A 13,765-nucleotide genomic window follows, 5' to 3' on the forward strand; every position below is an offset into this window, starting at 1 on the left:
CCCAACTGTGGTAAGAGACCACTTAGATAAAGACCACATAAATAGTATCTTTGAGATAGGGTGGTGAGAGGGTCTTAAAAATCTTTTACTTTCAAGTAAATTAGGACCTTCATGAGTAGCCCAGTGACTATCAATTAAAAATAACATGGTCTGAATGAGGCTGATACGTTTTATAATTTTCAGTGAGCAAAAATATTCATACTAGCATTTTCTTTTTAATCTATGACAATATATTAATCATGAACTATGGCTCTAAGCTTTAATTTCTTAGCTCATGCAGCTTCTGTACCATGAACTAAAGAAAATGGACTTTTGAGTGTGTGTATGTTTACTTACAACCATGTTATTCTTTCTAATATCCTTGAAAGGAAGGCAATCTTGAGAGAAAATGGGTTGGCTATTGAATGTTGAGGTAGAGGTTACTTCATAATATTTTCATTATTTATCTTAGGCTTTTATTTTCTCAGAAAAATTTTAAATGTTGTTTAATATTAACTTGTTTTCTGCATGCTGATGACAAGTTAAACATACACCATCAGTTGTGTACTTTGTGTTTTTTAATAAGAAACACCTAGGAATTATTTTATTAAAACATTATGCTGTTAACATCTAAAAAGTCAGATTTGAATTTAGAACCATGAGAAATGACAAGAAAAGGAAACAAGATGATTTAAGAGGCAAATGTGCTTTCATCAGGCTGTAGAGTTTTTTGGAAGAATGTTCTATGTCAACCATGTCTGGGTGTTCCTAGCAGCAGTTCTGTCTTAGGAAGAAAATTATGCTTTCCATGTTTTTATCACAATCTGTTTTAGCTTTTGTAAACACGATTATGGCTTTCTTCAGATTCTGCCAGTAAATCTAGCTTAGTTTCTTTGATGAGCTTGGGCATAACACTCAGCATGTATGGTGTTAAATATGGCGACTTTGTCCTTATTCTCACAAGTATAATAGTACTATGAGTTGTCTATAAAATAAGTAGTTTTAATTTTATGATTTATACTTTTTTGTATTTGGCTAGACAACTTTATGCCCTTTTAATAGCTCAACTAATATGTAGTAAATGTTTTTCTAAAAGAAACATGCTTTAGACTTTTCTGATTCCTTGAATTCATGGAACTCTTTTGACCAAAAAAAAATTTCTCCCTTTCCAAGATTATGATACATCCTCAGAGATCTTTTCTTATACATTGTGTATAACACTAAAATGGTCTCCTTCACCCCCAACACCACTATTACCACATCTTTCTCAACTAGTATTTGTATGTGCTTAATTGTTTTTTGCTGTGTTTTTGTTATCTATTGCTTTGTAACATACTACCCTAAAATTTAATGACATAAAAGAACAATTAGTTTATTTACTCACGATTCTTTGAGATGGGATTTGGGCAAGGACTTAGCTATTCAGTTCTGCTGCATGTGACATCATTACTTGGTTTCATTCACCTGTTGCTGGCTTTGGATGGAATGTAAAAGAAGGCTTTTCTCATACATCAGATGAGTTCTTCCACTAAGTGGCCAGTTTCTCTGTATGTTGATCCCAGAGCAATTGGATTTTTTAAGTGCTCACTGGTTTATAAGAGGGAAGGTTTCAAGAAGTACAAAAGCAAAGTTACTGGTTTCTCTGAAGGCCCTGCCTCAAGTTACACGGTATCATTTTTGTCATATTCTAAGGGTCCTAGATGCTCACCCTGCCAGTCCAGATTCATGGGAAGAAGGAAGAGAATAGCAAAAAATTTTTCACCATCTGTAATCACCCTGAAGAGAAAGGGGAAAAAAAATATATATATATGTATGTATGTATGTTGTTGCCCTATTTTCCCAATTCTAAGAAATACCTTTTCCATTTAAATGTTTTAGAAAGTTATATTGTAGAGGGTGTTTTTTTTTTTTCCCCTTTATCAGTTCCCAAATTTGAGTTGGGGAAGGAGGAAACTTTTTTTAATATTCATTTTTTTAGTTGTAGATGGACACAATATCTCTATTTATTTATTTATTTTTATGTGGTGCTGAGAATTGAACCTAGGGTCTTAACATGAGAGGCAAGCACTCTACCACTGAGCCATAACCCCAGCCCCGAAGGAGGAAATTTCACCTCAGTGTGATTAGTGTAGGCAAAAGTGATTCTGGAAGTTAGATGAAATCTATGAATGGTAGCCACATATTAGATTTAATTATAGGTGAAATAAAGAATGGACCAGAAGGTTGAGTATAAAGTTATTGTTAAAAGTGGCTAGACTAGAACTTTAAGGAAGTGCCTTTTGATTATTTGTTTAAATTATATTAGAATTGAATTCAAGAATAAATGTGATTGGTCCAGAAATTTTACATATGGAAACAGAAACTATGCAAAGTTTTATGTAGGCATTCATCATAGAATTATTTTTTAGGAGTATATAAAAAAAGTCTAACCTAAGACCCATGGAAATAAAATTAAGTAAATTATTATTTATTCATGTATTAAAAATACTATTAAAATACTATTCAGCTATTAAAAGGATGAGTTAGACCTGACAAGACTGGAAGTTGGAAAACAACATGAAGATTCTAATTCATTGTTTATATTTAAGAAGCCTGCGTGTATGTGTGTGTGTGTATGTGTTGAGTTATGGAATTACTGGGGATTTCCATATTTTCCTGTGTAGTCTTTTTTTAAAAATTTTTTAGTTGTAATTGGACACAATACCATTATTTTTTTTAATGTGATGCTGAGGATCGAACCCAGTACTTCGCACATGCTGGATTAGCATTCCACCACTGAACTACAACCCAGCCCCCCTGTATATAGTCTTATTATTAGTTTTAAAAAACTGAGCATAAATATATGTATAGAAAAAGAAAGCTATAGTCATTTTTTTTAAAGAATAAAGGACACATAATATTAAATTTTGTGTTTACCTACAGCATGTTTAGTCTTCAGGTGGGATTCTATTGGGGGTTAAGCTCCTCACGTGTTTAGGTATAAGAAAAGAAGTTTGGAGTGCTTATGCTTTGCACTTACATATTTAGAGAAAGAACCAGGAACTGGCAATGTCTGGCCACATGATGTTGCCACATGACTGTTGTTATGTCTATTACTATACAGCAGTTTTAATTTCTGAATTTTTAAGTAAAGTCATCTTCTTTGGACAAACAACTCAAGCCCATCTGAAGCTTTAAAATCTAGCTAGTGCAGTATTTTATACCAAAAATCACTTAAATCATTCAAACCTAACTTACCTCTGAAGTTTACTATTGGAACTATAAAAATGGATCTTTGGTAGTTGAAATAATTGAGTTTTTCTTTCCTTTAGTGTAGACCAGAGATTATTTTTAAAAGCTCCATTTATCTTTCTTAATTTTCAGAAATGTGTTTCTCCTTTTAATTTTTAAAAAGAGTTATTATTGGTAATTAAATATTTTGATTTGTCTGAAATGTAGTGCTAGCCAATCTGTTTCAAATATTATCCTTTTATAGCAACTAATTTCTGTTTTAAATTAATTGGATTAACCTTAATTTACATATCCTTTGCAAACCCCAAATTATTTTGCAGAAACAAATTATGGTTGTTTTATTTCACTGAGCAAACTAAACACCTTGTGACTAACCTGTTTTTAGTACTAGTCAATAGTAATAATTATTTTTATTTTAAAATAGATAATATAGAAGCAACAGGAGGTTGGAGTTGATTTTGTTGTTAAAAAAAAAAAGGAAGTCTTACATACATATAGATCATATTTCTGAATGGCCTATGATGATATTTGTCAGTTTAATGCCTCTAGTTAAACGATTGCTGCTCCTGACTTTCAGGAAAAGTAAGAGATCTACTTCACCAGATTTGTATATTAGAATATTCTTTAGGATTGAAGAAATATTAGATTGGAAGAAATTAAACTTCTCAGAAACCCATTATCATAATTTAGGTGTAAGATATTCTGATTGTTGTAGGCAGGAATAAAGAGCAAGAGAAGTGAGAAGTTCAAGGGATATCTAGAAGGTAGAATTGATAGGATTTGATGGTAGTGTCAGGTGAAAAAGAGGAGTGAAACTGATGCTCAGCCCAGCTTTCTGTTTCAAACAGCTAGGTGTTAGAAAGAAATTCCTTTACTCAAGTATTTGATGTAATCACTACCCCTGTAGAAAGAAGACTGTTTTGCAAGTGCTTAAGGATGGGCATAATTTCTTTGAGAAACTCCTTTTATTAAATACCTTTGTCTTAATAATTACTGAATTATACACTAGATGAAAAAGGAGAAAGGAAAACTTGGGACCCTAATTCATTTCCAGATTGGCAGTTGAAAATATTTTTTTTCCTTGTTTTTCCCTCCCCCTACTTCTTGCTGATTTGTTTCAATAAGTTCAGCTCCTAACACATTGATATGTGGGGCTTTTTGGACATGTGGAATATGATATAGCAGCCTAAAAGGTTAGAGGATTTTGTAATATTTAGACAATGGACACTTTCCTTTTCTTCAGGAGACCCAGAAATGCTGGGTTTGTTGGCTTGGTAATGACACATTTTTAAGGATCAGATTTTATAATTTGTAACTTAAGATAGTCACAGCTTGTTGACCATCGCTTTACAAACTTGAAAGGTAAAAGCAGATATACAGAAGAATGACTTTCGATTCTGAAATATGCCTTAGTTTTTCCAAAATTAACATGTGTGGTGCTTATATGTTTGACAAATCAATTAGAAGATGTTTCAGACCTAATTTAAAAAAAGTAATAATACTAGTACAGAGAAAATAATTCCTATTTTGTGGGTTCTTTGACATTTACTTATGAAAGATTTTTTGGATATTGTGGTTATATTTCTTTAAAGATAAATGGTATTTAAAGTGTTTTTTTTTTTTTTTAATTTCAGATAGAAAATGCTGCTGAAGAACCTAGAGTCTTATGTATAATACAAGATACTACTAATTCAAAGACAGTGAATGAACGAATCACTTTAAATTTACCAGCGTCTACTCCAGTCAGAAAGCTCTTTGAAGATGTGGCCAACAAAGTAGGCTACATAAATGGAACCTTTGATTTGGTGTGGGGAAATGGAATCAATACTGCTGATATGGTAAAACCCCAGACTTAAAGCATCTACTCTTAAGCTGCTGATAATGTCATTATAGCCATTATTATTGTTGTCACTAATGATTTCATAAGTCCTGGATATTAATGGTATCTTTAATATCATAAGCACAAGTATAACAGCTGCAGTTAAAAGTCTGTGTGCAACTCAATAACTGGATCCCTCTTCTTCCCTTTGCCTCCATTCTGGATTCAACATTTGTTGTCCTAAAGTTTGCATAATGTCATGTCATCAGTTTTTTCATTCAAGAAAGGTGACTATCATAATATTGTGTCAACTAAAGAAAAATTTACTAAATGAAATGATGTTCATTTTATATTTTTAAATAAAAAAAAGTTATGTATTTTATGATCCTATGTTTTAAATAAAAGGAAAAATGTACATAGAAAAAGAAATAAGTGTAAGGATATATATATACCCCATTGTTAAGAAAGGTTATTTCTAGGTGATTTTTATTTTTTTATTTATGTATCTATGTATATTTCTGGGTAACTTTAAAATATGTTTATTTTTCTGTATGAACATGTGTAGCTTTTGATTTTAACTTTCAAGCTCAAAATCATTTCTTTATTGGCTGCAGTACACTCAGGTATCTTTCACGGTATGTTTCCTTATTTCAATCTTCTACTTGTTCTATTAACTATTTCCTTAATTATTTATCTTTCTTTATTTATTGTACTTAATTTTCTTCTTTCATAATATAGCATTTCCTCTGATGTTTAATGGTTCTTGTTTTCTACTCATCTTTATATTTGAGAGTCTTTGTTAACTTCTGTATGGATGCTGTTTAATAATGTACTATGTTCAGTTTCTGGGTTTGGTGAGGAAGGGGTGGGTCATGCTGCAGGCTATGGTGTGTTTATAATTTGTCATGGAATCAACTTGTTCTGACTGTGGTTTTGAGAGGTGATCAGTACCTAGCTGGATAGCACTGCTCTGTCCTACTGGCAAAAGGCCCATGCTTGACTCGTGACAGATAAAGGGAAAAGGTACTGTCTGTCCCTTAGCCAAAGGAGATAAAGAAGAGAGGCTAAGCTGATCAGAAAGCCTTTTCCCAATTGCTCACTCTAATGCTTCTTTGGCTTGTACATTTTCACCTTAGTCTACAGTTCCCTACCACCTTTATCTCCACCGTAGTTTTGTATAGGCATTTTGGGCTATGATTTCCTTTAGTGTTGTTTTTCCATAGATCCCATCTTCTTTCTGTTTTTTAATGTCTCAGAACTTCTGGTTTGCTAATGACACTTTTTATTTTCCTGCTCTGCTGCTAGATTTTTCTTTAAAAAACTACTTTTTGATATTGCATCGAGTTTAGAGGAGGAATATTTCTAGACACACATGTAGGTCACCATTTGATTGGATCCTATATTCATTTTTACTATGAAAATAAATAATTGTAACTACTAAAAAAGAAAAAAAATCCTAGAACCCTTGATAGACATCTTTCCTTGGGCCATTTTGATAAGGGAACTAATCCCATTCATGAGGGCTTCACTTTCAAGACCTAAAGGCCCCAACTCTTAATATATTTAGAAATTAAGTTTCTACAAATGAGCTTTGGAGAGATAAGCATTCATATCATAGCAAAAACTGATCAATTTTGCATGGGAGAGTAGTGAAACAGACTTTTAATTGGATCTCATTTGCATTATAGAATTGTATTCTAAATAGTCTTTTTGGTTCCTCTCAGTTTGATTTTACCCTGCATATTAGAGGGTAAGACCTGCAGTTATCTTAAATCATAACACTAATGTTAACATTTTAGTTCAAAAGCCTTCAACCGTTGCTCACTGCCTACTGTTTAAAAATCAGATTCCTTGAGTTTAAGACAAGCTGTGATTGGTCCTTTAAATCTTTGGTAACTCCCAGATATTAAACTAACTTTTTAACACAAATTTCCATATATTTTCATTCTCGTTTTTGCTTATATTACCCTTTCATATCCTGTGTCATTGTTGTTCTGTTTTCTGGGAAACTGCCTCTTAACAGCAAATGAAATTGTATATATATGCATATCCCCATGGTATTTGGAGGGCATAATTTTAATTGGTTCCTCAGAAGAGTCAAAACTGTTTGATGTTTCTGATTCATCTTTTCTTTTTTCTTTTTCTTTTTCTGCAATACTGGGGATTGAACCTAGGGTCTTGCACATGCTAGGCAAGTTCTTTACCACTGAGCTATATCTCTAGTCCCACACCCCCACCCCTGTTTTCTTTCCCATTTTATTTTGAGACCAGGTCTTGCCAACTCACTCAGGCTGGCCTTGAACTTGGAATCTTCCTGTCTTAAGGGCTCTTTCTGAAGATTATATTGCATTGGTTACATTTTAATTATTTTGATTGGGTTTTTAAGTGTGTTGCTTATCTGGGAATTTCTACTTTTACATCAAAACATTTATAGTTACATAAAATTATCTTAATTTTCATCAAAATGATGTAGCATACATTTTAAAGAACATAGAAATAGAATATAGCTTTTTTTGTGTGTGTGTGTGTGTGTGTGTTACTTAGCATTTTTTTCTTACTTTACCTTTTCTGTCTTCAGTTTTTTAGATGTTGGGGAATGTGAGCCTTTGGGATAGCTGCCAGTGTATGCACTGTCACTGGGCTTAGCCATCCCAGTTTATGAGTGGATGAGTTAATTCCAAGACTACATGAACAGAAACTTTACAGAATCATTACTGAAAAAATACTGTTTAAATGTATATATGTGTGCATTTATATATTTTTCTTATTGTTATAAGTAATGTTTCTCATAATCTGAGATACTGTGTTTTATGCCTGTAGGCTCCACTGGATCATGCCAGTGACAAGTCTCTTCTTGATGCTAATTTTGAGCCAGGAAAGAAGAACTTTCTGCATTTGACAGATAAAGATGGTGAACAACCTCAAATACTGCTGGTGAGCTACTTATAAAACCCATATTCATAGTTTTTTTTGTCACTGTCACCCCCTATTTTGGAATGTAATTTTCCAAAGGAGGAAAGATGTTTTATAATTTGTATTAAAAATTATTATTTTATATTGGTTTGCTCTAAGCTCTGAATATCCATGGCACCATTATTTGTGTAAGCAGTCTGTTGCCATATTCAGGAAAACATGGGTTGCCATCTTCAACACCACTGCCACACCAGAGATGGGAGTAGGTCTAGAATAAGTTAAAACGAATGCTACGAAGATTTCCTGCATTTCAATGGCCTTTCCTTTGGTTAAGCATTCACTTGGTCATTGTCAGTGTTTGTCATTTTTATGTGTGTGTGTGTGTGTGTGTGTGTGTGTGAGGCTGATTCTATTTCCACTTCCCCATGCCTCGCAATCCCATTGCCTTCTTTGTAATATATAAGTTTGATGCTTTGTTTCTATATATTCTTTTAGTGTTTACCCCAATTTACATTTATTTTAATAAGCTTTCCTGCCTCGTCCTGTAGTGTTTATTCTAATAATTCCCACTTTGAGATGTATTTTCTCAGAGTTCTGATATTTGAAGGCATTGGGGGAAACTAAAAACTATGGAAAGTAAATCTTGTTGGATAGTTACATGTATGTGGGATAAGAATATGTTATAGAGGATGTGAGTTTAAAAACGATTTAGAAAGTCTCGTCTGATTTAACTTACTCTTTTACATGCCAGGAAAGCAAGGCTCAGCATTTATGGATTAAGAGCTTTTTTTTTTTCAGTACAGTTTTGCTCAGGAAAATTTGTTCTATTGGACACTTTTCATTTAGAATTCTCTTTGGAATAAAAACTTATTTTTGGATGATAGATAGTAATTAAATAGAGTACAATACTGAAAGCTGTTCCTTAATCTCATATTTATTTTCATGGCATCATGAAATTTTGATTAGTATGAGTGATACCGAAGTCTGAATTAGCTATTAATTTAGAGATTTCTAGATTCACAGTTTGAGGATTTATGTTTTAAAATGTAGAATTATTCTTCAATTCTGTCTTAATTTCTTTGCTGTTTTTATTCATTAATCCTTTTCAACATCTTCCATGTTAATAGAAAGTTTGTTGTTAGAAGACGTAGGGTTACTCCAGCTCATCCAACAATTACTAAGCATCCCCTGCCTGTGAGGCCTAACTGATAATGATTATGTAAAAATGAATGGTAGACTCTGTCATCAAGGAGTTCACAGTGGTACTTTTGTTCTATTAGCACCAAAAATTTATTTTCTTGTGTAAACAGAACATTTGAACAAGAACTTTAAAAAATTTAGAAAGTAAGCACTATTTGAAAAGGAACATGAACACCTTTCCAAAGGGTTTTATTTCAAACATCTTCTAAACATTATTGGAAATGGTGAGTGTGTAGACTTCTTTGAATGTCTTGATTGGAACAGTAATAGTAATGTTGCATCTTTTTTTTAATTGCCTCAGCAATTAGTATGTCTTTTTTTTAATGTTTCAGTACATTTATTATTCACTAAATATTGCTTATGCTGCCTTTTAGGAGGATTCCAATAACATGGACGACAGCGTTCATGACAGGTTTATAGGTCCACTTCCAAGAGAAGGTTCTGTTGGTTCCACCAGTGATTATGTCAGTCAAAGCTACTCCTATTCATCTATTTTGAATAAATCAGAAACTGGTAAGATTTATTGTTGTTATAGTTTCATAAAATCGTTGGACATTAGACTTTGAGTAGTCTTTGTAATTTCAAGCCTAATCTTCTCATTTTATGGGCAAGCAAAGTTTGAACAAGAATATGGCTTTCTTTTCCCTCAACTCAGTAATGTGAACAACATGTTTTTACTATATTGTTACACCTCTATTTAGTAATAACCTAAAAGATATTTGATTTTGTATTTTGAAATTCTTTTTATAATTTTCTGTTTTGTCTCTAATCTTAAGTTTTTAAAGTTGACTTTATCTGGAATTGGAAGTCTTTATTATCTTCTTTTAGATTAGAATAGACTCAGGAGTATACTTTCATTTTGAAGCAGATGGACCATGTTTATTTTACTGGGTCTGTTGTATCTTGTAGTTAAATCATGTTTGAAATGATTCACATCATTTAAAACTTTCTGTTAGCTTTGTTTCTAAACATGTTTTAACCAAATTTCTGAATTTTTTCAAATTACAGAGCTAGTGAAATTGCTTTATTTATATAAAAGTTTTATTCATTTTTTATATTTGAGGTTGGTTAATTGCATAGTGAATGTAATCTGGATACTTTAATATATTTCATCTTTCAATGAACATTTTCAATAGGTAGTATTTTCGTATTGAGAAAAACAGAAAATTGGGGTTCAGAGAAGCCTTTGCACAGCTAGTTAATGGCATTTCATTCTAGATATGGCTTCAGAACCTTTACTCGTAAAGAACTCCAAAATTGATGATTTAAAATACTGTATTAGTAAATACTTACTATGAAAAATACTATAGAATTACTTTGCAGTTTTTGTTTTAATGTGATCTATAAACTTTCATTTACTGTATTGGATAATTAACATAATTTCTTCATAACTCAACATTTTGTAGGCTTAATAGCTTGCTTTTCCTGGAAGTATAATAAAAGCCTTTGATGTTTGGTATTTGGGGTAATTTGTATCAGTTGAATGTTTCATCATATACCACCAAGAATAAGGGAATGCAAAATTATCTTCCATTTCAGATAATAAGAGATAATAAAATTGTTTTCCATTATGCTATCTACATTCTCAGATTTTTATTTCTTCAAAAATCATTTTACGGGATACTTGTTAGAAATGTAGGTTTCAAGATATTACTTCCCAAAAGTCTGATGTGACAGCTCAGAAATAGACAGGAAGAAATTTCATTTTGTTTTAAATAAGTACCCTAGATTATTCTGAGATAGTAGGAATGCTTTGATAAAGTTGCAGGTTTAACAAATCAGTATTTTGAAATATTTGTTGTGTATTTTGACAACTGATTGTGTCCTTTATATGAGAAGTATTTATAGAACACTGTTGTACCAGGTTTAACTTCCTGTGGCTCTCTCATGGCCTGTAAATTCCTTTAAAATTAAGGTGTATTTTTAAAAAGTGTTCTTTGTACAAATGTAATGCATGCTATTGTCATGCTGTAAAATGAAAAAAGTAAAAATCACTGACAGCACCACTAGCAGCAACCACTTTTAGTGATCTTGCTTATTTTTACATGGCCTCCATATGTATACTTTTTAAGAAAATGGGAGTCATGTTGAGCAGATTTTTAATGTAAGTTTTTTCACTTTTCAAATAGCATTTTTCAATGCTATTAAATATTATTTTAATATAGTGTTTAATAGGCTAAAAAGTAGTATTTATTTCATCTATTGCTTATGGAATAAGAATTCTTATATCTAAGTTTTAATTTTCATCTCTGATTATTTCCATAGAAAATATTATTAAGCAGTTGAATTAAGTTGAAATTTATTAAAATTTTTAATAAACTTTTGATATAAATTGCCATGTAATCATAGTCTTCATCCTCACATACCTTTACTTTTCCTTACATACCTCTATTTCTTTCCCTTTCCCTACTTGTACATTTCCTCTGGGTGCTGCCTTTCTGAATTAAAATAGTCTATAAGTATCCAAAGGGGTTGTTGTTCAAAAGTTATTTTGATAGTCACTATTGGATTTGGATTTCCCTGAAGAAATTATTATAAACCTTGGCACCATTTATGAAATGTTTACATCATGATTTCAGCTCAGGGCTCTAGGAACACATTTCTCAAAATTGCAAGGGGGTTGAGAACTTAATGTATACGTCCCTGTCCTCTTTGCTTGCCACCTCCTTCTGGTAGCCAACCACTGTTGATAGGAGACTATGGGAATGTAAATTTGGGGGCTAAGTTTGATGTGGATTCACAAGTGATTAGAAACTTTAAGTCTGAGTGTCTCAGTTTCTTTGATAAGTCTCTAATTCACACATGATTAGAATCTTTAAGTCCATGATACATGTCTTAACAGTTTTCTTTTTCCTACTCTAGAAGCTAACCTTGTTTGCTTTCTCCTTCCTTAGTTGGTTCTGCATAGGATTTCTTTCTACGTGTACCTTCTACAGGATTGCATATGTTCTCACATTCTTCCTTCTTACTAGCTTATAGTAAAAATATTAATTTACAGTTATTTCAGCTATAGAAACCACTTGATGATAGTGGTCACTTTAAGTTTGATTTAGACAATACACAATGACAAGATTCATATAAAATTCTTTGGTATTTTTATTAGTGTCACTAAAATTTCAAACTTTGAGGAAATAGTTCAATTATGAGACATACTTTTCCTTTTTGTTTAAATGTGGTGCTAAGACAAGTACAAAGGACCTTTCTATGTGGTTTTTATTGCTCATGGCAAAATTTAATTGATGGTACTACCTTCTCTCAGTCTCCCCTCCTCCCTTTTACCATGTTGTTTTAAGCACATGAAAGCGAAACCAGGTCACAAATTAGTGGAGCATGTTTGGTCTTTAGGTACACAAGGGATTGTATTATTCATTTACCTTTTAAGGCTCCCAGTAATTTGGCCATCCCTGACTGTTGAGGAACTGGAAGGAGATGGAGAAGGGAAATCCCAGGCAGGCTCAGCAGAGATAGGAGGAGCAACCCAGTTTCCAGGCCAGATCACTGTTTATGGAGAAGAGTCTATTTATATGAACTAAGAATGAAACAATGCTTTTCATTATTAACAAATAAGCCAAATATCATACAAATTTATGTTACTTGTAAGTCATGCTGCTCCCTCATGTGCATCTGCTGCTGTGTTTGGCAGTAGTAGAGAAAGAAAAAAATCAGATTTGACCCCTGCTCTTGTAGTCTGATGGGGGAAGACATAAATAAAAAATTACAGAACAGTACAATAAAGATTCTAATATGGAATAAAGACAGAGTTCTATGAGGACAACTTGGTTGGGGTGGTCTGGAATTGAAGCAGTTTATAATTATGTAATAGCATAGGGCAAAATACATGAACTCTTGTACTCAGTTCTTAAAGACAAAAAGCATAAGAAATCAAAGCTTGAACCTTAGCAAAAGGTAGATAGCTTCTTGGTAAAATAGAGTTCTACAAATGCATCTGGTAAGGATCGGAATCACTCTGCATAGGATAGCATGCTTACTGAGACAATTTCATACTTTGTGAGCTTGTTAAAATAGAGAAAGTCACTCTGCATTAAGAGTCTCAGCTTTTGTGGGTTAGCATGTAATGAATGTATGTGGTCTGTTGTTAATTCGTTGTAGAAATTGGTTTATAGGGCTGATAACAAGAATAATTGATTCAGTACAGTCTTCCTGTGTTGGGAGTGTATATTTAAAGTGAATGTGTTTATACTTTCCCATTTTAATCTACAGTTTTTAGGTTTGGGGAATATTATTTCTATGCCAATAAATCATGCTATGTAGATGAGATAGAGAGGGAAGATGAGAGGGGAGGGGAGGGGGGATAGTAGGGGATAGGAAAGTCAGCAGAATACAACAGTCACTAATATGGAATTATGTAAACATTGTGAATGTGTAACTGATGTGATTCTGCAATCTGTATTTGGGGTAAAAATGGAAATGCATAACTCATTTGAATCAAATGTATGGAAGATGAAAAAATAAATAAATAAATTTATAAAAAAAAATCATGCTATGTTAAAATTTTATTGAATGCCATGTAATATCTATATCTATATCTATCTATCTATATATATTTATATCTATATCTATATATATATATCTTTGGACATATCTATAAAAAGAGTGCCTGAC

General features: G+C 32.4%; 1 protein-coding gene across 2 annotated transcripts in view; it reads left to right on the forward strand.

The window, feature by feature from the left end:
- The window catches only part of Usp47 (ubiquitin specific peptidase 47), a 104,533-nt gene that overhangs the window by 31,081 nt on the left and 59,687 nt on the right, over nt 1-13,765 (forward strand). For both annotated transcript variants that reach the window (XM_076846895.2, XM_076846896.2), the window contains 3 exons: nt 4,845-5,048; nt 7,850-7,963; nt 9,517-9,655. In XM_076846895.2, coding sequence (XP_076703010.2) covers nt 4,845-5,048; nt 7,850-7,963; nt 9,517-9,655 — 457 coding nt within the window. The remainder of the gene's footprint in view (nt 1-4,844; nt 5,049-7,849; nt 7,964-9,516; nt 9,656-13,765) is intronic.

This window comes from Callospermophilus lateralis, chromosome 2 (genome assembly GCF_048772815.1).
Source record: "Callospermophilus lateralis isolate mCalLat2 chromosome 2, mCalLat2.hap1, whole genome shotgun sequence".
Classification (NCBI taxonomy): domain Eukaryota; kingdom Metazoa; phylum Chordata; class Mammalia; order Rodentia; family Sciuridae; genus Callospermophilus; species Callospermophilus lateralis.